The sequence below is a fragment of the Canis lupus genome, chromosome 29 (assembly GCF_048164855.1).
Source record: "Canis lupus baileyi chromosome 29, mCanLup2.hap1, whole genome shotgun sequence".
In the NCBI taxonomy this organism is placed as follows: Eukaryota; Metazoa; Chordata; class Mammalia; order Carnivora; family Canidae; genus Canis; species Canis lupus.
In genome coordinates, this window is record NC_132866.1 from 31,498,878 (window position 1) to 31,524,816 (window position 25,939).

The 25,939-nt window shown below is 48.7% G+C and overlaps 1 protein-coding gene across 2 annotated transcripts in view; it reads left to right on the forward strand.

Moving 5' to 3' along the window:
* The window catches only part of TLL2 (tolloid like 2), a 122,311-nt gene extending 97,937 nt beyond the window's left edge, over window positions 1–24,374 (forward strand). The window contains exons 13-21 of one of the 2 annotated variants that reach the window (XM_072805865.1): window positions 74–269; window positions 8,267–8,392; window positions 9,116–9,276; window positions 9,888–10,068; window positions 11,649–11,774; window positions 13,825–13,952; window positions 16,907–17,120; window positions 19,446–19,696; window positions 21,231–24,374. In XM_072805865.1, coding sequence (XP_072661966.1) covers window positions 74–269; window positions 8,267–8,392; window positions 9,116–9,276; window positions 9,888–10,068; window positions 11,649–11,774; window positions 13,825–13,952; window positions 16,907–17,120; window positions 19,446–19,696; window positions 21,231–21,365 — 1,518 coding nt within the window. In that variant the 3' untranslated portion in view covers window positions 21,366–24,374. The remainder of the gene's footprint in view (window positions 1–73; window positions 270–8,266; window positions 8,393–9,115; window positions 9,277–9,887; window positions 10,069–11,648; window positions 11,775–13,824; window positions 13,953–16,906; window positions 17,121–19,445; window positions 19,697–21,230) is intronic. The other variant, XM_072805866.1, reaches the window with a different exon arrangement.
* Window positions 24,375–25,939: the final 1,565 nt, after the last annotated feature.

The following is a 25,939-nucleotide window of genomic DNA, read 5'->3' on the forward strand; positions in this document are numbered from 1 at the left end:
CCTTCTTATGTAGAAATACCTTTAATACCAGACCAACCATCATCTTCCATGCTGCCTCTGTTTCTTTATTTAGATTGAAAGGCACGACAGCTGTGCATACGACTACCTGGAAATCCGCGATGGCCCCACAGAAGAGAGTGCCCTGATTGGCCATTTCTGTGGCTACGAGAAGCCAGAAGATGTGAAATCGAGCTCCAACAGAATGTGGATGAAGTTTGTGTCCGATGGCTCTATCAATAAAGCGGGCTTTGCAGCCAATTTTTTCAAGGGTATGAATTAGCAGTTTGTTTGCATTTTTAGTCACAGGAAGAGGTATTGCCCCCCTGGCTTAAGAATCACAAAACCCATATGGAAGCTTAGCATCCAACAAGGCTCCCTGTTGGGAGAAGGCAGTGACCCATTTTAGAGCTGCCTCTAACGGAGTTCACCACTGACTCAGGAACAGGTGCGGCCTGGGCTGCTCCATGGCAGAAAGTCCTGCCACTGCACTTGGAAACTATATTTAATAAGTTTATCAGGTCAACCTAGCAAACCTCAGGGAAATTGAGCCTTGATAATAAATATTCATGTAATCACTCTCATTAATTGAGCACCTACTGGGTATCAGGAACTTTGCAAGGTACTTGGCTGACATGATGTCCTTTAATTCCCAAAATAACCCTTCAAGTTGGGTTCAGATCACATTTGATTAGGGTTGAGAAGGGTTGCTTGAGGGTCACCCAGATAGTTAAGGCAGATCAAGAATCCAAGTGCCATCTGACTCCTAAGGCCAAACTCTTTCAACAGCACAGCCTTGCATTTCCTGATGTGGGCCAGAAAGGCAGCCTCTGTCTTCAGCTGCTGACACATCAGTCCCCAGTCTGCCAGTCTCCTCTCAAGTGGGTGGGGGTGGGGAGGAGAGTGAGAGGGTTCTCAGGGAGCCAACTTCCATGTTGTCTCAGGGACCTGCCATGTTGCAGAGATGAAAGCAGACCCAGAATGGCATGGAAAGGGCAGCATTCCTGGCCCCAGCAGAATGGGCTTCTCAGCACTTGAGGCAGGTGTTCCTTCTCTGTTCCCAGGGCCCTGGAAGCCCCTCAGACTACACTGTAAAAGGGAAGCCTGGATATTCCCCAGCACATTGTGGTCAGGCGCCCAGTAGCCTGCCAGCAGCCACTGAATGGTATTACCCAGTCCGCATCTGAGGTCTCTTGGTCAGTGGCACCACTCACATCCAGGAAGAAGGAAGCTACTTTCCCCTGCTTCCTTCCTCTCCAAGGACTCCAGGCTGTGCCAGTACAGACATCCTGGTCCCTCTCTTATTCCTGCTCTCCCCATCTGTCCCCTTTTAGCCCTTTCTCCTGGGCTCTACATAAGTGCATGTGTGTCAGAAGAACTCATTTCGAGCCTTATGACCCGAGCAGGCAGCCCTTTTCCTTCATGAGACTTTGGTTTCTCTCTGCAAAACAAGGGGAAGAAATCTGCCCATTGTACCTAACCAGTTGTGAAGCCCCACCAAAATGATGGCTGTGGAGACACTTTATAAGCCGAAAAGTGCCACACAAATATATGTGGTTATTCTTCTCTTATCTTGAGGCATCTGGAAGCACAAACAGAAGCAGAACAGGAATCATAATACTTTGAATAATTGGAGAAAATATTTCATCAATTCTTCCCCAAGCAAAAAAAGGCAGGCAGTAGCAAGTGTATTTCAAATGCAGGTCAGCTTGTGGTTGCAATGCCTGGAAATTCACAGTCTGTGCCCCACCTGGCCCAGACTGCATGTGACTCAGTAGCAGTGATGCTCACTAGAGGCCTTAAGCAGGTTACAGTAACTTAAGCAAGTTACTCTCTGAACCCCAAATTGTCCATTTCTGGAAATGGCATATGAGGCTATTGCAGAGCTGTCAGGAGAAGATGAAACCGTGTAACCAAAGGCACATCGTATAATGTTTAGTCCCATGAACCGTCTTTACTAGAGAAGGAGCTTTTGAAGTGGTTATTTTTATTTCTGGCAAAAATGAAGTACAAATTTCTTCTTGCTATTGTCATGTATCAGTTTCTTGTGGCTGCAGTAACAAATTACCACAAACACGATGGCTTAAAACAACACAAATTTGTCATCTTACAATTCTGGAGGCCAGATTTCCTTGCGTTTTCCAGCTTCTAGAGGAGACCTCTGCATTTCTTAGCTCGAGAACCCCTCTATCTTCAAGCCAGGACTGGCCAGGGGATTCTTTCTTGTGCTGCATCACACACCTCTGCTTCCACTGCCACATCTCTTTTTCTGACCCTGACTGTCCTCCCTCTTTCAGTTATAAGGACCCATGTGGTTACATTGGGCCTACTCAGATAACCCAGGATAATCTCCTATTTCAAGATCCTTAATTTAATCGCATTTGCAAAAGTCCTTTTTGCCAAGTAAGGTAACAGATTTACAGGTTCCAGGGACTAGAACGTGGACGGCTTCAGGAGGCCTTATTTTGCTTACCACATGTCACCAATGATTATGAGGATTTATTCTAATTCTGTCCTTCTCCTCCCCTGCCTTCCACCCTCAGCTCTGTAAATTAGGTGTTGGGTAGTTGGTAACCCACTGGTACTGACCCACCCACACTTCATTCCTGGTGCTGCTGCTAATCAGTGATGCATGTTTTTGAGAGGACCAGCTAAAGCTGGAGATTAGGGTTACCAGACTTACAAAAAAAAAAAAAAAAAAAAAAAAAAGGATGCCCAGTTAAATTTGAATTTAAGATGAAGGATAATCTTTTAGTATAAGCATGTCCCAAATATTGCATACCTTGCTAGGAAATTATAAATGTTCATCTTGTTTTAAAGCTTTTATTTATTTATTTTGAGAGAGAGAGAGAGTGAGCAAGCAGGGGGAGGGGCAGAGAGAGAAAATCTCAAGCAGACTCCACACTGAGTGCAGAGCCCAACATGGGGCTTGATCCCATGACCCTGAGATCATGACCTGAGCCGAAACCAAATGTCAGACACTTAACCGACTGGGCCACCCAGGAGCCCCAGAAGTGTTCATCTTAAATTCAAATCTAGTCAGGCCTCCTGAGTTTTTTATGGCAGCACTACTGGAGATGCCAGTCAATGCAGGGGAAAGCAGTGCCTCCTGCAATGCTACACTGGCTTGTAAGGCACTGAGCTGGCTTGCTCTGAGTACCCATCATAACCATCTGTGTTTGCTGCTTGGAAGATACCATCTTCTCCTTCTTCCACAGTTAGCACCCATTCAGCAGTCATCAGGCCATGGTGTGAGGTGCATTGCTAGGGGCTGGGGACACTGGGGAAAGCACAGCCATTGTCCTCAAGAGCTCAAGGTGGTGGAAGAGAACTGCAGGCAAATGGGCAGAGACCCAGCCGTGGACGTGTGGACCTCGGAGGCCCTCAGCCTGGGTGGGGGACCACAGTGCGCAGTCTCACACTTCAAGGGCATTTCAGTTCTCAGCTTGCAGACATCTCTTTAGATGCCCATGAAGATGTTAACCGAGGCCCACCTATACTAACTTAATGCACAGGCCCGGCTTGATGTCTCCTTTATGTCAGTGAGCTTGACCCTGAATCCTAAAAGAGAAACCAAGACTGGTGGAAACCTCGGGGAACCTCTTAGAGGGGAGAGAAAAGACTCCACGGAGTGTGCCAGAAACCACGTGAGCAATCTCACTTTATCTTCAGAACAAGCCCGTGGTAGGCGTTAGTATGACCCCCATTTTATAAATGAGGAGGCGGAAGTTCTGACACTGGATTCTGCAGAGTCCCCAGTGCATTCTTCCCACTAGAGAGGCCTGAAGTCACAGGCAAGTCAACAGAGGGGGTTTGAATTTTTCATTAGTGTTTGTGATTTGATTCTGACACGTGTCGCCTTTCTGCCCTTCCTGATACCATGGAAATACGGGGAAAGGGGTCTTGGATTTAGCATCCAAGGTTTGGATTTTTGTCCTGCCTTCATCCCTCACAGGTGTCTGCTCTCAGGCAGGTCAATTTTCCTTTTGGGGACTGGATCATACCTGCTTTGTTCTCCACTGTATCCCCGTGCCTGGCCCGCGCTGGGCTCAGTAAGTATTTACTGGGCAGGGAATGAATAGATGAAAGAGCAAATGAGGCTCAGGTTCCTCATTTGTGGGTTGGGCTTCCTGCTGCTTTCTCTGCTTACTTTTTGGGATTCCCAGGAGAAAGAATGAGGCGAGACCACAGTCTAGAGCAGTGCTGTCGGACAGAAATAGGAGACAAGTCACAAAGGTGAGCCACATATGTAATTTTAAACGGTCTAGCAGCCACCTTATTCCCTTTCCCAAAAAGAAACAGATGGAATGATTTGAATATATCTTATTTAATCCAATATATCAATTTTACAATCATTTACTATCACATGCAGTACTATCACTTTAATTTGTCATTAAGATACACAATATTAAAAAAAAAGATACACAATATTAATGACATATTTTGTGGAGGTTTTTTCATACTAAATCTTGGAAATCCAGTGTCTTTTTACATTCACCGCACACCTGAATTCAAAGTAGCTACATTTCAAGTGTTTGATAGCCAAACAAGATGATGGCGACCACATTGGTCAGTGCAGCTCTCGAGACTGGACACAGCCAGCTTCCTCTGCCCAGCCTGTTTCCAGAAAAGCCATCTGTAGGATGTCCTGGGAACACACAAGTGCCCAATGCGTGTGTCAGGACTTCTCCAGTGAAAGAAACCGGAAGATTAACTACTAAGTCCATGCAGAAGAGTTGGACCAAGTGAAAGAAACTCTTGCCTTGGTGCCAGTTGGTAGGAGGCTCTGCCCAGAGCCCAGCTGGCACATGTCACTGACCAGGGTGCCAGTTGGCCTCTGCATGCCTCTCCTGGTGCCAGATGGCAGTCCTTCTCAGAGCCCGCTGGCCTGGCAGCAGGCAGAGCTCATCTCTGCTTACTTCAGGAGATGGCAGCATTTGAGGGTTGGCAGGGCCACACTTCTCACATAATATCATTCCCACCTTGATCCCTATGCTCCTCTGTCCCAGTGCCAATGGACCACCGTGGGGTGCTGATGAGGGGGACTGGCTTCCTTCAGGTACCTCTTCAAAAGCTCAGGGATATGCCCTGACTTCTCATTCCTTAACTCTCTCTGAAACAATTGCTGGCATCTTACCCGAGCCATCTCGTTATCTAACACAGAATGACTCCTTCTTTTACTAATACGACTTGAAGAAGGCAAAGAAGACAGAGCTACCGCTGTGCAAACCTGAGCCCTGCCTCGTTCAGCTTTTCCTCCTACCCCTCACACTCTCCCAGATTTTTCTAGGAGGCTTGGCCTTGACCACCATAACCCAGAGCAAGCATGAATCTGTGGGCTTGGAGCAGATGCTACTTCATCACAGTGCGGAGGTGATTCCGAGGATGCCTAGGCTACACTGAGAGTAGAGCCTCTGCTACAGTTCCACACCATCCATCCAAGTTGGAGTAAGGTTGAAAATGGCCAAACATCCCACTGCTCTTGCTGGAGCAAATGCAGATATAACTCTGTATCTGTGGGATGCCTGGGTGGCTCAGCGGTTGAGTGTCTGCCTTTGGCTCAGGACGTGATCCCCAGGGTCCTGGGATTGAGTCCCACATTGGGCTTCCTGAATGGAACTTGATTCTCCCTCTGCCTATGTCTCTGCCTCTGTCTCTCTGTGTCTCTCATGAATAAATAAAATATTTTAAGAAAAATAACTATATCTTTTACCCACTTTCCTGAGCCAAACAAACAGCCTACCTTCTAGTCACTGGAGGAACTATATTCCCTTTGCTTTAGGCCCAAATCCAATCTACCATCCTCTCTCCCACCCCATGGCTAAGATGGCACCTGGAGACTTGTTCATCTATGGTCTTCCTTTTCTTGTCTAGGACAAATGCGTGTCCTTCCCATAGCCATGTCATCTCTGGCATCAGAGTCTCCCCTTTGCCATCTCCCAATTGGTCCCGTGTTTATCTTGGCCTATTTCGATGGGCTTTTTTCCATCATTCTTTTCTGCCCTCCCCGTGCATCTGCCTGCCAGTTTCTTGACTCTGCTGGGCCACCTTCCTGCCTTTCTCTTCTTCCTTCACTGGTCCAACTTTGACTGTTGTCCTTCTTTCTATTTCAGCCTTGTCCCTCTCCCCTCCTCAGACCTGTACTACTCAGCTCTCACCTGATTCAGGTACACCTAGGTAACCTTATCCTTTTCACTGCCCTCATCATTGTGACTGTCTACCCCCTGGGAATTTTTTTTTTTTTTTCAAAAACCCACTGGGATTTTGAAAGCAACCTTGCAGTTGTCTGTAGTGAGAACTATTGTGTACTGGATATCTATATGCTAGGGACTTCACACGCATCATTTCCAACCTCCAAAACCCTAAAAGCAGGTGCAATTCTCATCTTAAAGCAGGAGGGAGGCTCAGAAAGGCTAAAAGACCCAAATTGTTGGGGAGAGATCCAGTATGGATCCAACTGAGGTCGTCTGGTTCACTCTAGAAGCCTAGATTCTTTCCATTTCTCCTTATTATTAATAAGGATATACTACCCCCCTTTTATACTTTCTAGCAAATGCTGAAGAAAGTACTTTGTTTATCGTAAAACAATAAGTAATTGCAAGGTTGTTACTATTTTAGCATACTTAATAAATAAAATCTTTAAAAAGACGTTTATTTGAGGCCATGGACAGCTTCAACCCCTTGCCTAGAGCATGTCTCCTACACTCACTCCCCCTACAGGCCAACCTATTTAAGTTTTGGCTGAGCCCCAACAGCACATCACTCATAATTACCTAAGTTTATTGCCCACTATGTGAAATGATGGGCTATTCACACACCATTCTTTACCCAGTGAAGAGCAAGCAGATAGATGAGTATGTTGTGCACTGGAGACAAGGAAGGCTGAAAGGAAATGGGTCTGTCTGAGTGGAAAAGGGGCCGCGCAGAGGGAGCTGGCCCTAGTCGAAGGGTTTGCTTGTTCCGCAGGACCAGTGGGTTGAAAGTTGCAAGGGGCCAGAATTTTGACAATTCAAATTTCAAAGGAGAAGAAATACTTTTGAAACGCAGCGAGAGTCCCATCTCTGGGTGATTTTGAGCAGGGTCTGCAAAGCCTCCATAAGAAATGTTATTAAAAGGATTGCTGTGTGAAGGCAGGACTGGGTTCTTTCCATGTCATTACCAACTGTAAGATGTCCTGATTTCTCTCATTTTATGTGTCATGCGGGCTTCAAAGATTTTGTGGTCAACTCTGTGTTTGCTCCATTACTACTTCCCATAGTGTTATGAACCAATACCACCCCCACCCTTTCTTCCTCCTAGATTGAGCTGTTTTGGGTTTTGTCTTGGTTTTGAAGATGCCTCAGTGTTTGTTGTTCCGTCGCTTGGCTCTCTGGCTTGGTTAGGTCACAGCGCCCCCTCTCAGGGATACATGCCCCAGAGCTTGGCAACAGAAAATGATGAGTCTTTCCTTTTATTTCTGATCATCTTGGAGATGCCCATTGCCTGGGTTTTTCTTTTCTCCAGTGATGCGTGGGCTGACATTTCTGGCAGATTCTCCAGTGACTCCCGTGTTCTTCCTCGGGACAGCTCTGCTGGCATCATACTTACTGTTATTTAACTGTCCCAAACATATCACTAGACACTTGTCAGTGCTGAATCCCATCCACGTCCTCTGCTAACTCTGTCTCACCGTGACCTCTTCCTGCAGTTCCTCCTGGGATTATTGGCTAACCTAAGAGCTCAGTGTTTTCTGTAGCCTTGAAGATCTCCCTGGGCACACCTCTTCAGATTATTTATAAACTATGAAATCATAAATTGTGGTTCTATCTCTAGAAAATGCTTTTACATCTTCATCTAGAAATGTGTCCCCTTGCTCTTACCTTTTGCTTAATGTCCCTGAGAAGTTCCCTATTTGGGGAGAACCTCAATTCCATGGCATTAAAACTGATTAAGTCATTGGTGTGGAAACTGAGTTTTTTTTTTTTTTTTAAATCACACTGTTTACCCTGACTGAACCCTTCAAAGAATAAAATCATCCAGGCCTGATCTCCTCCAGAGGAGCCTTGCTCCTAGCTAACAAGTTATACTTATGTTCTCAAGACATCCCCCTTGGTTATAGTTGCTGCCAGTGTCTGAGACATGGACAAGAGCCTCCCTGGGATGGGGTCACCAAGGAACCATTCTTGTTCTTAGAGGACATTTGCTAGGGAACCTGGGATGTGGAATGGGATAAGGAAGAGACCAGGCAGCTATGTGGTGATTTAGCCGGAGTCCCCTTCCTCTCCAACAGAGGTGGATGAGTGTTCCTGGCCGGATCATGGAGGGTGTGAGCAGCGCTGTGTGAACACTCTGGGCAGCTATAAGTGTGCATGTGATCCGGGCTACGAGCTGGCTGCCGATAAGAAGACATGTGAAGGTTGGTGTTGGACCTGCCAAGCTAGAATAAGAGGGGATAAGGGACAATCTTAGGAGAAGTGGGGAAGAAATGGGGCAGTTGGCTGGCTGTGAGGTGATGTGATCTGTGGTGGATGATGCCCCTGGCTCTTAGAAGGAAAAACAACTCCAACAAGTCACAGATGTGAGAGGGCTGCCCAGATTGTAAGAACTTCATCCCAGACACCTCAACTGGAACCATGGTTAATTTTCTTTTGTGGCCGTGAAAAATTCAAATGATTATTCAGATAAAAACTAAAAGCAAAGAAAAAGTATGAGCACTTCCATGTGACTCAACTAATAGCTCATTTCATTCATTCATTCCATTACTACTGGGCTGGTGTTCGATTTTCCTTGCCCACCTGCATGAATCTGCTTGTTCATGTAAGCCAGGTAAGGTGCATAGCTTGGTGTAAACATTCCTAAGTCTCCTTTGATCCAAGTCATATGGAGTCCCCAACTATGCCACCGAGTGACAGGTAAGCATAAGTGCATGTTATCATCTTAAAAAGTGGTAAAGACTTATCCTCCCTCCAAATCCTCAGTTGAAGCAGACTAGAAGGATGCTGGGTTCATCAGTTCAGATTATCAAACTTTTTTTTTTTTTTTTTTATTAAACAACAGCAGGCTTATTGCTGCTTGGGGGGAAATCGCAGTCGCGTGGAACTAAAACCAAATGAATTTTGCTTCTGTTTCTCCTGCACAGTGGCCTGTGGCGGTTTTATTACCAAGCTGAATGGAACCATCACCAGCCCTGGGTGGCCGAAGGAGTATCCTACAAACAAAAACTGCGTCTGGCAGGTGGTGGCCCCTGCTCAGTACCGGATCTCCCTTCAGTTTGAAGTGTTTGAACTGGAAGGCAATGATGTATGCTTCTGCACTCTAATTGTGTTGGGATGTGGCTCAGGGCTGCAAACCAGCGAGGGGCTCAGTAGGCAGGAGGCAGCTTCCCACAGTCATGGAATCTTTGCAGGGCAGAACCTGGGGAGTGTTTGGTGTAGAGGTTTTAGCTGCCTACCCTCTGCAGACACAATGCTTTGATCCTCTTGTCACTGATAAATCCCAGAGCAGAGAAGGCAGGTCTTGGGGGTGGGAGGTGGTTGAGACAAGTATGTCCCCTGGGGTAGGAGTCTGAGGGTTAGTGTTCAGCTGAGGGGAACGGAGGGGGTGAGATACAGCTGGGGGCCAGGATAGTATGAATTGCCTGCCCCCTCCATGGGGCCGTGGTCATGGGGTGACCAAGTCAGCCAAGGCCTAGGGAGAGCCCTCCAGCCAGAGTGCTAGCCACGAGTGCTTCACGTTGACACTGTGGACCAGAGGGATCCCAGTAAGAGTTAAGAGGGCCCTCCCGCTGGACCTGGCTGAGCCGGTCTGGCCCGCCCTGTGGCAGGGTGCAGCTGCTAGGCAGGGGGCCCTGCAGTGAGTCTGGGGTGGAGCCCTGGGAGTACCGGGTGGCTCCCCATGGCCCTCCCTTGCAGGTCTGTAAGTACGACTTCGTGGAGGTGCGCAGTGGCCTGTCACCCGATGCCAGGCTGCACGGCAAGTTCTGCGGCTCTGAGATGCCCGAGGTCATCACCTCCCAGAGCAACAACATGCGTGTGGAGTTCAAGTCAGATAACACGGTCTCCAAACGCGGCTTCAGAGCCCACTTCTTCTCAGGTGTGTGAGTTTGCAGGCGAGGTCAAGGGCTGTGGGTGACATGGCTGTGCAGACTCTCTGGGCACCTGCCCACTGCTCTCTGCCCCCTGCCCCTCCCTTCGCCTTGCAGGTGATGCCTAGATCTGGGTTTTGTTTGTTTTTTTTTTTTATTGGCGGCTATATTTTTGCAGGGCTGCCATAACACACGGCCACAAAGTGAGTGGCCTCACTTTGAAACAACAGAAATGTATTCTCCCAGTCGTGGAGGCCGGCAATCTGCAGTCAAGGCGAGGGCAGGGCTGTGCTCCCTCTAAAGGCTTTGGGAGAATCCTTCCCGGCCTCTCACTAGCTCATGGTTCCCTTGCTTAAGTATCAGATGGGCTTCATCTCTTTATCCTTTAACGATTCTTTGTTGTCCTCAGGAAACGAAAACACAAAGTGTGTTAGGACAGGGTGTGGCGAGGGTGGGGAGACACCGGCTGACCTCTCAGGCCCCCGCAGGGAGGCGGTCCTCTATTATTACAGGAAGAAGTTGGCTTGGGGGGAGCTGTGTGCTGCACTGGCTTGAGCTAACACAATCACTATGACAATAGTGAGGACTTGAGTTCAGACATAATAACAAATACAAGCCAACACTTCCTCTGGGCGGATGCTGCTCTAAGTGCTTTCCCTGTACTAATTCATTTCCTCCTCCCAACAACCCTATAAGGTGAGTACACCAGTGCTGGCTCCACTTTACAGGTGAGGCACCTGAGGCACAAAAGTCATGGTCTGCCCGAAGGCACAACGGCTAGGGGTGGTGGAGCAGGGCTGGTGCCCGGTGGTCTGGCCTGTGGCCAGCACACTTACCTCCTTCACAGGCAGGAGGTGGCCTGGGGTCAGGGAGGAGGAGCCCAGGTCTCTGGGTCACACAAGCTGCTTGCTCACAGAGTAACCCTGGGCATGTTAGTGTCCTCAGCCTCAGTTTCCTTACCTGTAAAATGGGGGCATAGGCACCTGGCTCTTAAGGTGGTACGAAAAGAAACTTAAATGCTATATAGAAAGTGCTTTGGGAAGTGCCTATCACATAAATATTCAATACATGGAGGTTACTTTTCTTTTTTAAGATTTTATTTATTTATTTATTTGAGAGAGAGAGAGCATGAGCAGGGGGAGGGGAAGGGAGAGGGAAAAGCAGACCCTCACTGAGAAGGGAACCCGATGGAGGGCTCTATCCCAGGACCCTGAGATCATGACCCCAGCTGAAGGCACACACGCAACTGAGTCATCCCAGCACCCCGGCAGTTACTTTTATTAAGGTTACTATTATTATTAATATTAGCCTATCTTTTATGGACAACATAAGCCTATCTTGTTTTGGCAGGAAGCAAGGGTAAAGGACATATATGCTTACTAAAGTGTTTTAGGAGCATGGGGAATTCTGTATACCTCAGGACCAGGTGCCATCCAACAGATGCCGCCCCATCCACCCTAGGAAGGGGACCCCCCAAATCAGGGCACTCAGGGAGGCTTCCTGGTGGAGGCTACTTCTGTGTGGTGTTCTGAGGTGTGAGGGAATTCTGTAGGTGGCATTTCCCATGACAGCTTGTTGATCTCCCCAGACAAGGACGAGTGCGCTGAGGACAATGGCAGGTGCCAGCACGAGTGCGTCAACACATCTGGCAGCTATCTGTGCCGGTGCAGAACTGGGTACCGGCTCCATGACAATGGGCACGACTGTAAGGAAGGTGAGGCTAGACTGCGGCTGGGAGGCCAGGCTAACCTGGCCTCCAGAGTGTGCACATGTGTAACAGTGACAGCCAGGGGCCCTTCTGGTATGCCTTCCCTCCTTCTGCCCTCCTGCCCAAAGGTTTTCCACAGGGCAGCTCCCTTATTTGGGCAGCTTGTAGGGGCCCTCAGGTATCCTCCTGGAATTACTACTGCAACACAGTTACACCCCCAGGCTCCAGAATCAGACTACTGAGGTTTAAATCCTGACTCTGCTACTTACCAGCTGTGTGACCTTGGGCAAGTTACTTAACCCCTCTGAGCTTCTGTTTCTTCTGTTTAAAAGGGACAAAACATACCCCCTTCTTAAAGGTGTATGAGAAGTAAATTAAAGCATGCCTAGAAAGTATTTCAGACAATCTATCTATTAAACACTTGACATACCAATAAATATCAACCATCTGTGTCATGATATTATCATATGCAGGTCTAATAGTAAAATAGAATTTGAAAAAGATTGTTCCCTGCTCTATTTACTACTGGAAGTTCAGGGCCAGGTGCCTTTGAATGTCCAGTCATTCTGAAGGAGCCTCTCTCTGTTCTCACCTTGCCCTGTGAAGGGAGCTTGAGCATCTCTGACAAGCACACAGGCTCTAGGCCTTGACCTCAGCACAGGGCCCTGCAGAGGAACTCAGGGGGAGGGAAGGTGTGAAGACCCCATGCCCTCTCTCTGGGATAAACATCGCAAAATTAGCAGATTTGACTGGGGTGCGCAGAGTCTGATCAGGCCTACCTGGAATGTTACAGGGTGAGTAAGACAGCCTCAGAAGCAGGGTGCAGACCACCCTCCAAGCCCAGCCCTTTGATACAGACACAGGCGGTTGTGGGTTGGTTGGGAAGCAGGTTGGAAGAACTTGGAAGTCTTTGTCAGACTCCTGCAGGGTGGGCCTGGGCCTGAACAAGCCTTGATTCCTATGGTGTGGGGGAGGCCGGGAGGGATTTAACCCCACTAAGGTCTAACCCCAGCTGAATAGTGGCTGCCTTCCTATGGGCTCCCCCAGGGTGTAGGGCTGAGCTGTGGTAACAAATGTCCCAGATGCTGAGGCCCTGCAACCTATTGGCATTTGTCCTCTGTGTGGCTGCAGAGTGGAGGCAGCAATGAGCAGGAACCCCAGCAGCAGCCACTACCCTCTCCTGCTTCCCCTGACCCGCTCTCAACTGCCTCCCTTCCCCTTGAACTGCAGCCACAGGCAGCATTGGCAATGGGAGTGGGGGTGATGCAGTGTATACCTTCAGCTCCCTCTGTTTCCTAATCATTTACACCAAAGGCAGGCCTGAGTTCAAGTCCTGGCCCCGCCCCTTACTAGTGAGTCACTCACCCTCTCTAGTTATTTTTTCATTTGGAAAGTGAGAAGGATCAGATGAGAGAATGCATTCAAAATGCTTAGCATAGTGCCCAGCACACATTCTACCTGTCGACCAAAATGCTACACACTGAGCAAGTCGTGGGACCCCTTTTTGTGAATAGCACCATAACCAGGGCGACATCTGTAGCCTCCAAATGAAACTGCATTGAAATTCTTAAAGAAATAGAGATGAAAGGCATAGTGATGAAGACCTTTATTGGCACTTGCTAAACCTTTTACATGTATTATCTCATTTAATCCACATGTCCCCCTAGGAAGTTGGCACCCCTTTTACAAATAAAGACACCAAGGCTTAGATAAGTGCCCATAGTCGCACGGATGGCAGGCAGCAGGACCGGAGTCCATTTGACTCCAGTGCCTGTGGTCTCAACCACTAACTACCATCTTTCCAATGATAAGCATGATGTGAATAGCAATGGGGAGAATGAGGAGCCCCTGAGCCACCACCAGGAAGGCAGCAAAACCAAATAAATCAGTGTATCTCTAGCCAGGAGACACTTGACTCAGACTCCCCACTGCCCCAAATTTGATAATGACCACATGACAAATAAATATGAGAAAGAGAGAGACTCACCCAGAGGGCCTCCGGTGCTGCCCACAAGCCAATGACTTCTCTCTGCATGTGTCCCCCCTCCTCCGCCAGCCGGCTGTGCACACAAGATCAGCAGTGCAGAGGGGACCCTGGCGAGTCCCAACTGGCCTGACAAATACCCCAGTCGGAGGGAGTGCACCTGGAACATTTCTTCAACCGCGGGCCACAGGGTGAAACTCGTGAGTCCTTTTCCTAGTTCATGGACAACATGGACTTTGGTTTCAGACAGACATGGGTTTGAGTCTCTGCTTTGTCACTTCCCAGCTCTGAACCTTGAGAAAGTTATTCAACATTTCCAGAACTCAGTTTCATTGTCTGGAAAATGGGGATGTTAATGAAGCCTCCGTCGTGGGGCCGCTGTGCAGAATTCAGAGGACACACACAAAGCCCTCGTCACAGGGTGGTGGTGAGAAAAGCTCTCTAAAAGGCATTTGTCACAGTGGTCCCGGTAAGAGGTGGCATTCACTGCACAGATCCATAGAGCTGTTTGACATTCAATTGTTTACAGTTGTAATTTTTGACAAAACAATACATATTCAAGGTTAAAAGAAAAAAGAAAAAACAACCAGTACAGAGGGCTGGAATGTGGAAGTCAAACCTTCTAGATCTTCCATGCCCACTTCAGAAATGACCTTTCTGAACTTTTTTGATAAATCCTACCAGAAATTTCCTTTGCATATGCAATAGTATATATACATGCATCAGAAAAAATATGTATCTTTTTCCTTGCCCAAACTTCTCAAATGGACTCTTATTATTCATCTTTTAAAAATTAACAATAGATTGCTTATGCTAATTCTCTCTTAATTAAAAAGTTCAAGTCTCCCAGGCATATGATTGTAGGTGTACACACTGTGCTCAGTTATTTCAGAGGAGAACTGAGTCTCTGGTACAAGTCTGGTATCTCAGCCCCCAGAGGCTCCCAGATCCTAGAGTGTAAAACAAACCCTCTTTGCCAGCTGGAGAAGGTATACTCCAGACAGACGTTTTTTTAAATGGGTCGTTCTAACTCTGGAGATTTGTAAGCTCTCCAGGAAGCATATGGATGTTCCTCTGAAGTAGAGGCCAAAAATGCAGGGAGAATGTAAGAGAACAAAGGAGAACATGATGATAAGCAGACGATGGCCTGGGGACTTGCCAGGGCTTTTACTGGCGGGTGAGAGTGATGAGGACAGGTGGGTGAATGGGTGCCCAGGACAGAGTGCAGGTGCTGGTGTGTGTGTGCCAGGCCCTGGGCAGCGAGGGGTGGCGAAGGCAGAGCCCATGACCACAGGGTGCTCACAGGGGGCACCTCACATGCATGGCTGCCCATGTGGGAAACGCTGTGGCGGCTTTCCTGGGTGTCAGAACAGCCCTGAATCTGGGTGAGGGTGAGCTAGAGGGTGTTAGGGAAAGGCACTCCCTGCACCCCACCCCCCAGCCCTGTCCTCTGCTGGAGAAGGTCCGCAATGCCAGCATACATCTCCGGGGCCCTCCGGGGAATGGCGGCCCCGGGGGGTGGGAACCCGCAGCCTGCACAACTGGAAGCCCCTCTTCTGTCCCAGGGCCTCAAGATTTTAGTAGTTGCCTGAGATTTTCCCCTTCTTTACAGTGCCAAGGAACTAAAGCAACTGGTCACAGTGGCCAGAGTTAGACCAGATCTCATATAAATTTGAGGCTGTTCATATATGTGCGTGCTAGTTTTTAAAAAAACTTCCTTGGGACGCGCATAGTGGACGTCTTGATCATGCTTTATCTTTTTGCTACCAGAAAAATGTGAGTTGAACACTTCCCAAGAAGCTGTATTCTTGGAAATACTGTATGGGGAATACAGCAACAGGATGTCCTATGGGTGTCCCTCCCGGTGCATCACCCACCCTAAGGCTGCTGGTGTCTCCTCTCTGGCTCTTGCCCACTACCTCTATACCGCCCCCAAACCCAGCTCCCCTTCTATAAGGTATGAAGAGCTTTGCCCGTTTCTACTACTTGTCATTCCTGTGGAAGCCCGCACTGCCAATGACCCCTCTCCACCTCGATCCTTGCCCTGTCTCTCCAGGAACGCTCTTTTGAATTTAGCCTCCCCTCGCTCTCCAGTCATGTCCTCTCTTCCTGCACTGTCATTTGGTCCAAGCCTTCATTTAACACTGTCCCTTCTCACCTTGTCCCATCTCCCTGGCAACTGTGGGCAGGCCATTCATCACCCAGCTGCCCTGTCCCTAAGAAGCCCTACATTTGGGATCGTGAAACTTGGGGGTGCATGGCCTGGAATTGAGGGGCTCCCCTGGCCAGCTTTGGGGTATAGTCTTCAGGGGGCAGGGAGGAGGTGGGCAGTATCTCCTGATGATGGTTAGGAGTGTGGGCTGGAGTCAGGTTGGCTGGGGATCAAGCCAGCTCCAGCCTCCTCTAGCTTGGAGGATTCAGCTTGGGCAAGACATTTCCCTAAGACTCAGTTTCCCCTTCTGCACATTGGGCATCATACTAGCTCTTCTCTCACAGCATCATCAGAATTAAGTGAGAGAATGTCCATGAACATTTGGCACAGGACCCTGCATGGAAAAAACACTCTTCAAATGTCAGCCACTATGAGGATGTAGACGAGGAGCAGCATGCGCTTCACACAGCCTCATCCTATCATTTGTACTCAGGGACGGCATGGGATAGCGCAGAGGTTGAGGGCAGGGGCTCTGCAGCCAGACATCTTGATCATGGCCCAGCTTTACCAGTGGGCGAACCTTGGTCAAGTCACCTGACTGCTCTGTGCCTCATTTTCCTCATCTGTAAAGATTATAGTGGTAGACATAGCACAGAGGTGGGAGGAGTATATGAGGTTATATTGGTAAAGCGCACAAAACAGCTCCTGGCCCAGGGTGAGTACTTGGCCACTGCTGCTGTCATCATTAAGTGAGAAGGAGCTTTGTGATGTGACAGAAGGAGCAAGGATGACAACAAGCATCTGTGCTCTCGGAAGCCGGCCATCTCACTAACCTGTGAAGTGCTCTTGGCAGCAGTTGCTCATGTCACTACCTTGGAGGGCTGTTTGGGGACCAAAGGAGAGTGTCCCACACACCCCGTCCTCTCCCAGCCCCCAGAGAGGCGGCCCTCACCCTGGCTGAGCACCAAGCCCCTGCCTCACTTTCTGCTCTTCACTCTCCAGACATTTAATGAGTTTGAGATCGAGCAGCACCAAGAATGTGCCTACGACCACCTGGAGCTGTACGACGGGCCCGACAGCCTGGCCCCCATCCTTGGCCGTTTCTGTGGCAGCAAGAAACCAGACCCCGTGGTGGCTTCAGGCAGCAGCCTGTTTCTCAGGTTTTATTCAGATGCCTCTGTACAGAGGAAAGGCTTCCAGGCGGTGCACAGCACAGGTACGGAGCGGGGATGCCCAGCAGCCCGCTGACGCCCACGTGGGCTAGAGATAGACGGGCGTGGAGGCAGGAAAAGAACTGCCTGTCCTGCTGACACTGGGGGGTGGGAGGTGTGCGATCAGACATCTCTTTACAAATGAAACGTGAGCAACCATAGGGGGAACGGTTGTTTTCTTTTAATGTCAACATTTTAATCGACAGCATTTAAAGTGGGCGGCCCCTTTTGTGGGTACCACGTTTCTTTCCTCCTGCCCGCCCTCCCTCCCATCCTCTTTCCCAAACTTATTTGTCATCTGGCTGGTCAGTGAAATCTGTAAGTCTGGGAGCTGAGGAGTGTTGAGCAGCCCTTGTCGCCCCCTATGGGCCAGTTTGGAAAATGGACAATGTTCCTATGACCTGTTATTTTTCCTCCACTTAAAATGTAAATAGCTTTATTTGGTCCTTTGGAGGAAAATGTATAGGCTTATAACTAACACACCACTTTGTTAATAGGAGAATATCAGTAAGAAAATTGGCCCTGCTCTTTAGCCATTAAAATATTACTCACGGAAGCAACTCTGCCTCTCTGATCATGGTGTTAGGTTGTGGCCCTTTGGCAAAGCAGTGGCTTTCCGCGGCCCACTCGGAGTCTGAGATCATGATCATGGGAGCCTGTGAGCTTTTCTGATCCCTTTAACAGACCCCCTACCCCACCCGGTTTATGTTCAGAGCCAAAAAATAGGAATCACATAAAACAGAATGGCATCCAGCACCCTTAGGTGGTTTAGCTCCCAAACCTAGAAGACACCTCAGTGCCTGCAGGATCCTCTCAAGCTCCTGGAGAAGTTCTAGCTTCCCCTAAGGAAGGTTACAAGCCATTGACCAGTGACTCTCCCTCTTGTCGCTACAGACAAAGTTGGTCAGGGTCCCAGCAGGAAATGAAGGTACACTCAGATAGAGTCTTTATTTGAGGAGAATTTCAAAAGTGACAGTTTACAAAGGAGCAGACAGGGTGTGGGGACACCATACGGGGCAGGCCTGGACTAGGAACTGCAGCAAGTGCTACCCTCAGGCCTGGATGCCAGAGCGAGGAGGCCTCCTGCCCACCATTAGAGCTGCGACCAGCAACACAACCTGCGGTGACCAGGCAGGGAGGGAGCTTGGAACTAACTACCCCAACTGGTCTCCTCCCTCTTGGATCTGCTGGTGTTTCCCATGGCTGAACCCAACCCAGAAGGCAGGGGGCCAGGAGTCTTGCCCATGTGCAGCTAGAGGTCAGCCTCCCGGGGCCCCAAAGCAGGTGGGGAAGAATGGAGAGGGGATCTGGCAAGGTGAATAGAAAGCATCCTGCCCTGCCCTGTACCCATTTCATTACCACCCACGTCAAGTCTCAGGGACTTGAAATTCCCCAAAGACAGCTCAGACCCGGAAGAAATTCTAAGCAAGAGCACATGGGGGTAAAAAGCTGGCAGTGGGGCAGGACTGGGGCCAGCTGGGCCTGAGAGTGTTAGTGGACAACACAGAAGCCACAGCCTGGGGAGCTCAGCCCCTGAGGGGCGTGGAGCACACTGAGGACAGGCAGTGGTGGAAATCCCTCGGGATTTTTGGCACTTTCTTATCTCTGATCACTCTCCTTTATCTATTTCTATAATGTGGTCTCTAGTGGCCTAGACAAGATAGTGTGGGACTCAGGCCAACCGGAATTACAGTCTTAGTCCCAAACTCAGAAGTCAGCGCTCCAGTATCCAAGCCCCAAGTATGAGGCTCGGCTCACTTGCGACACCCCCAGGAGCCTCAAAGTCAACATTGTCAGAGGTAGGAGCGAGCGGGTCTGTAACCTGGTTTCGAGGTTTGCGAGTCTACCCGCAGCTCTGATGGGCTTTTGGTGCCCTCTGCTGGCAACAGTCCCAAATTACAGTGAGTGCGAAGGGCTCGCGCGAGCCCGTCTCTGGTGCTTCCAGCGCTTCCAGGGAATTAAGTGGCAAAGATCCAGCCCGCCAGCTTCCCCCCTAGCCTGCTCAGGTACCCCCCAGAGGCCTTGCGCGACCCAATCCAGGAACACAGAACCTTGGCTGGCAAGCCCTGAAACTCAGACCTACCGGCCTCTGTTGACTCCTCTGTAAAATGGGATGATGCAACCTGCCAGACTCTCCTGCGGGCGCGCGGGGCTCGCGGCGGAAGCTGGCCGGCAGGAGCGCGTGCAGGCGGGAGGCCGGGGCTGGGGGCCGGGGCTGGGGGCCGGGCTGGGGGCGGGGGCCGGGGCCGGGGCGGGCGCCGGGGCTGGGGGGCGGGGGCGGCGCACGGGTCTGCGCGGCCCGGGACACGGCGGCGCTCTCTCCGCTCCAGAGTGCGGGGGCCGGCTGAAGGCCGAGGTGCAGACCAAAGAGCTGTACTCGCACGCCCAGTTTGGCGACAACAACTACCCGAGCCAGGCCCGCTGTGCCTGGGTGATCGTGGCGGAGGACGGCTACGGCGTGGAGCTGATATTCCGCATCTTCGAGGTGGAGGAGGAGGCGGACTGCGGCTATGACTACATGGAGGCGTACGACGGCTACGACAGCACAGCGCCCAGGCTCGGCCGCTTCTGCGGCTCCGGGGTGAGGGGGGCGCGGGGGCCGCGGGGCGAAGCGTGAGCTGCAGAGCGTGACACACCTGGGCAGGTGTGCAGTCCAGCTGCCCCCGCCACTGGTTCGCAGCGGCCGGGGGCGTCCCCAGCTGCTGGAGCTCTGCTGAGGAGGTGGGGAGGTGGCCTGGGACCAGATCCGGAGGGCTCCCTACTGATGTGGGCTGTGTAAGAGGCTTTCCCTGAGGATTTTCCTATTTTTGCAAAGGGCTCCCTGCCCGCCACCTCCAAGGTCACCTTTATTTGGTTTGAGGCTTGAAAAATTGTTTTAAATCATGCTTTTGTCTATCCCATATATTCACAGTTCTCTCCCCAGGCAACTCCAGTTACTTACAGAAATTACAAAGCTTACTGTGAACACAGAGTTATGCTCCAGGTTTTTGTCCTTTTTTCTCATTGTCTCCTCTGTCCTCAGTCACCTACCCCGGATAGGACAGGCCTGTTTTGTTCACTATCTCCACAACACCTGACCTAGGACCTGGCACACAGCTGGCACCCAGTGCAAGTGTGTGGACCAGCCAGTCCAGGCTCCTGGTCACACTGTCTGGCTGCACCATGCTGGGCATTGCTCCCACTGGGCCCCTGTCCTCTCCTGTTTCTGCCTCTGGGACTGATGGCACAAGCTTCTTTGCTGTTGGATGAATTCACATAGCTCATTTTGCAGTCACTAGTGCTCCTCGTGATGATCAGAACCTCAAAATGCATTTATATAGGTCTCTGAATGATTTCCCATCATCTTTACTCACTCTCCCGAAGAAGAAAGGATGACAAAGTGTGACATAACTAATACCACGCCTTTGATAAAATCTTTTGGACGGCGGGGCCCATGTGCAGAGGAAAACCTTGGAAAGTCCAGAGCAGTGGGGTGTGTGGGAAGCCTGGTTAGGTCCCCCTGAGCCCTGGAAGACAGCAGCCTCAGAACCTGGCTCCCCTTCATTAACCCCTTGGCAAAAACTTTGTGATAAACATAGAGACTCTGCACCATGTTTTGCCCCTGGACAGGACATAGGCCGAAAGCATGGGCTTTGGTGTTTGGTCCACTGGGAGATATATCCCGAGGGTGACCCTGGAGCTAGGTAATGGGTGACACAGACTTTACAGCCAGAAGGACCTGCCTAATTGTGTCAACTTGAGTGTCAGTTTCCTTAAGTATAAAATGGAGATAGCATCCACCTTATAAAGCTTGAATGAGGTAAGATCTGAAAGTGCTCAGAGCAGTGCTAGTCCACCTGCATAACCAAAAGATTCTATATGAGCTGTGTGTCTAGAATTGTCTCTGAAAAAGTAGGGCCGGGGAGCTCTCTGGAGCAGAACTGGCAATGTTTTCCTGTGAAAAGGAGTTTGCGTTGATGCTCTTCGGTCTCTGGTGCCAGGGACGCCTCATGGCCACGCCGGCTTGCTTCCTGCTTGCGTTCTCATGTAACTTTTGTCTCATCCTCTGTATTTGAAACTCCAACCACAGCCAACTGACCTAATGTCCCCCTGGTTTTCTTTTGCCCTCTCCTCAGCCACTGGAAGAGATCTACTCTGCAGGAGATTCTCTAATGATTCAATTCCACACGGATGACACCATCAACAAGAAAGGCTTTCACGCCCGATACACCAGCACCAAGTTCCAGGATGCCCTGCACATGAAGAAGTAACATCGATGTTCGTGAAAGACTGGAACTGAGAATGTTTGTTTGTTTGTTTGTTTATGACAATAGCACCTTGTGAATCTGCCTAAACCAGTGTAGAGTATTTTTCTCAAACACAAACTCAAAATCTAGTCTTGAAGGAACGTATCTGGTGTGAAGTTTGGCCACCCCGGAGGTGCAAAGATGTTTCTTTGATTCTGGCTACAATGTTATCAGTCACGGACTTTTAAAGAAGATTAAAGTTTTGAAGTCACTTAACCACTAATGCTATGCCTGGTCATCCTCATTCTCCTTGTCCCTTGCTCCTATGGGGCAAAAGGCCAGTCCTTGGGTTGGTCATTCCTCTATTTCGGGATGTGCTTCTGTAGGTGCCAGGCAACGTGATGGTGTCCCAGAGACTTGGGCTGTCTTCTGTCTACATTGAGCGGTGAGGATAGAAGCTTGGCCATGGCTGATTTGTTACTCACAGCTGTGGCTGGAGACTTTTGCTTTCTGTGTGCCAGGGACATGTCAATCAGGAAACCTGAGAATATGGATGTCAGAACTGAAAAAGGACTCGCAGGAAGCAGTGCACAGAGAGAGAGCTGGAGCCTCAGCATCATCATTATCACCAGGCTAGTAGACATCAAGCCCTCTCTCTGTGTCATTGGCTCTCCTTGCCATGCTGGGCTTCCCCCATACCTCATTGCATTAGGAGGCGGAGACATCCACTATGAATTCCAGCAACACATTTGCTCATGAGAGTCCCCAGTTTGCCGAGAAGAAAACATCCTGGCTCCTCCTCATACTCCTTTCCTGGCTGACTTTAGAAGACTCCACCTATGCGTGGGATTCCATGGGCTTAGGAAACCATGTTGTCCTCCAGGTTTAGAGGCACTTGCTGTGGTTGACCTTGACTTCTAGACAACTGATTCAAACTGCATTTGCAAGATGTGCAAAGACAGCCTATGAAGGACCAGTTCGGGTCCCTCACAGGGTGAACATTGTTGAAAACTGGTTAATTATACGTCATGTAAGAATCATCATCTGTGGGATAAGTCAACCTGTGACTAACTTCCTGTCACCAATCAGGTCAAAGAGTGCATTGGTAACTTCGTTCAGGCTAATTAGTATTCAATCACCAACTTGCAATCAGAATTTACCACACTTGGCACTTGTTCTAGAGAAGTGTAGAGGATGTTGTTTACATAATTTTAGAATCTCCAGGTGTACTTTAAACAGTGAGGTAGTTTTGAATGGCATTTCATTAAGGCATCTATGGGCATTATAAGCTAAAAGCTGTGGTATGTTAGCTTTAAAAGAGTATTTATGTTGGAATAATTTTTAAATAATGTTTACATAACTGTAAGTCCTGTTTGGTTGGTATTGAGTACAGGACAGCACACGAGAGTGTTTTCCGTGAGACCCAAGATAGCTCCCAAGCACCAGAATTCCTTTGGGATAAAGCTACATCATTTTAAACAAAGTATTTGTAAAAGCTTAAAAGTTATATTTTTTAAAGATCAGAATATGCCCTCAAAGGACTATGTCTAATTAAAATGATTGCTGGGAGTAAAACAAAGGATAATACAAAGAAAGGTAGAAGAAATGCATGGAAATATTTTTTTCCTTAAAACAAAAAAAATTCAAAGTATTATTGTTAATAATAATATATGTCTGTATATATGTACGTATGTAAAGGATCAGCTGTCAGAGCCTTAATCAATCCAGTGTGACAGATGCCAACCCACTGACCGTAGCTTTATTGAGCAGGCCCTCCTGGACCAGCCCTGCATTTTACATGTCTCCTTTGCCAATCCTCTCTTGGCCCTGGATGGAGATTTGGCTTGCATTCTCATATCGTGACACATCCCAGTCCCTGCCCCAGGGGCCTTTAGACTCAGCTACTGGAGCACCTTGTCTGTGGTTCACCCGGCCTGCTAAGGTGAATCCCATCTCTTAGATTTTTGTATTTTCTCAGGTTTTACTTTGTTTAATCATATCTGTCAATGTTGAAAGTGAAACCAGAATACGTGAGGTGGCTATGAGACGAAAATTCTGTAGTTTCGACCTTTTAAAAACTTGAATAAAATCAACAAATTCCATGGAAATGTGGGAGAGAGTCAGAAACAGAGTTGGCTCTGCCTCAACACTGGCCACCCTCATGAAACAATGGTACTTATTTTTTATCTCTTTTGTATGATTATTCTCAAAAACACACAACTTGGCCAACTTGAAACAATGGGACGCCTTTGAAAACCTGTATTTAGGCCTGGTGTGAGTGACGCACTCCAGACAAGACAAGCCCTGATTCAGCTGGGTCTGGCCAGACCGCTCCCCTGGAAGCTCACTCGAGGGGGGGATCGATGCTCTGGCTTCAGAAGAGATGGTCCACTCGGAGGGAAGACCCAGGCCCCCTGCCGAAGCTCCTCCCAGGGGAGACCTCGCTCTAGCCTGCTCTGTCCGTTCATTGGCTGCTGGGCTTTGGAGGTGTCACAGAGCTCCAAGACCAGTTAGGGTCACAGAATTACCTTGATGACCTGATGAAATGTTTGGAGTCTGGGTCATCGGCCTGGTCCCATTCTCATGTGATTTGGTCTGTCAGAAGCTAGAGCCTGAATCCCAGGGCAGGGTGAGGGTCTGGAAGTAACTTAAACCTGTTTAGCTCCGCCTGTTTCAATCCCTATTAACTAGCGAATTCATGCTGGGATTTGCTGTCGATATGGTACATTGGGATGAGTCTCAAATAATTCGTGGTGCTGTTGTTCAGTTTGCGAACAAATGTTCCCTTGGCTTCAGCTCCCTTGTTTTTCAAGTTTCCTTGGTAGACCGAACTTCTGAAAAATAATCCCCAATGCCTAAAAGGTTTCTTTTTAAAAAAGAAAAACTGTTTCGAGTGCTATCAACAAATATATTGTACTTCTTATTTTGTGTAATTTTACATTTCATGAAATGTTAGTTTCCAAGAGAAAGTGGAGAGGGGCTAACATGTCTGTCTAGAAAGAATTGTTTCATTAAAGAATGTGGGTTTCTGGATGTGTCCTGGGTTTGTGTTACTAGTTCAGATGAGAGTGGTCCTCTTGGTGATGAGTTCGATAATTTCCGATGAGCTAATGCCACAAGACTTGAGGACACAGAAAGGGGGATCTTCTCAGTGGCTTTCTATTTTCTGGTGAGTACCTGGTCCAGAACAGAGCTCCCTATGGGACCCAGAAGGTCAGGAGCAAAGCTAAAGATGACTTCAAAGCTGTCCCCTTTCTTGAATCCAAACAGGCTGGAAATCCGAGCACATACTTGTTGTGGAACTGGTTGCCGTGGTGACAGTGCTAGTGTGGTGGACACCATTCGTTTGTCCCTCAGCACCTCTCTGTATTCGTTTCCACCTGTTTGTGTGCTGAGGACCTCAGCTGGCATCTAAAACTGATGATCGCAGCTCCTCTAAGGTGGCCCTCTTTCTCTGGGCACTGCCAGCCACTCCTGCTCCCCCCTTCAGGCCTAGGGGTGGTAATGACGCTCAGCTGGTGTAATCCTGGGGCACTACGCTATCCCCCAAGGAGGACTGTTATAAATAGTCCTTTGAATAAGCCCTCTTCAAATATAGCAAATTGAGTATCTCACTTATTTCCTGTGATACAGGGTCATTTTTAACCCAAGGACAGAGGTTCCATCTAATCAAGGACAGTTAGGGAGACTTTGGGGGATGTTTAGAATTTTGTGGTTATCTCAGGAAGGGTAGTAAGGAATCCTGTTTTTTGTTTTAAGCACTCAGTTTGGTCTCAATGCAAAGCGCTCTAAATGCAGAACCACTTATGCAACTGTGTTGTGCTGCATGGGGAGTGTCAAGGTTTTAGGACTTTTCTTTTTGCCTTTACCAGTACCTAAAGGATGGACCCCAATGGGACAAGGGTATGAATGCTTGATGGGTCAGTCAGAGTAAAGGGGTTTATGCTGCATCAAAAAACAACCCCCGCATATACAAAATTACATAGGAAAGGCTTATTCCTTGTTCATACTACATGTTTATTTCTGGTGTCTGCGAGCTCTTCCACATTAGCTGTGGCCAGGACTAGGATGAAGGAGCAGCTCCTACCTGGAGCGTTGCTGATTTCTATGGCAGAGTGAAAGAATGACAAATCACACACTGTCTCTTACAACTGCCTGAGAGTGCTATATGACTTCTACTCCCGTGTCGTTGGCCAAAGGAACTTGTATGGCTACTCTTAACTTCAGATTAAGAATGAGATGAACTAGAAATATCTGGCAGACCCCACTAATGGCTCTCACATGTGACATTCATAGATAGGGAAATGACCAGAATCTTTCTGTTTGTTTTAACATTTTACTTCATCACTATTTCCCTACTGGCATTTTAGGTACAGATTTAAAAAACAAAAACAAAAACAAGAATAAGGCCATTTATCATTTAGAATGGTCCAGGTTTTTAAACTGACCATTATTGCCTGGCAAACCATAGTGCGGCAATTTAAATGGTGGTAAGATACAAATGATGAGAGAATCTCAGAGTTGGTGCCCTCCATCTCTTCACCCACTAAAGGGCATTCCTTCTATAGTTTCTAAGAAGATAATTCCCAGAGGAAGAG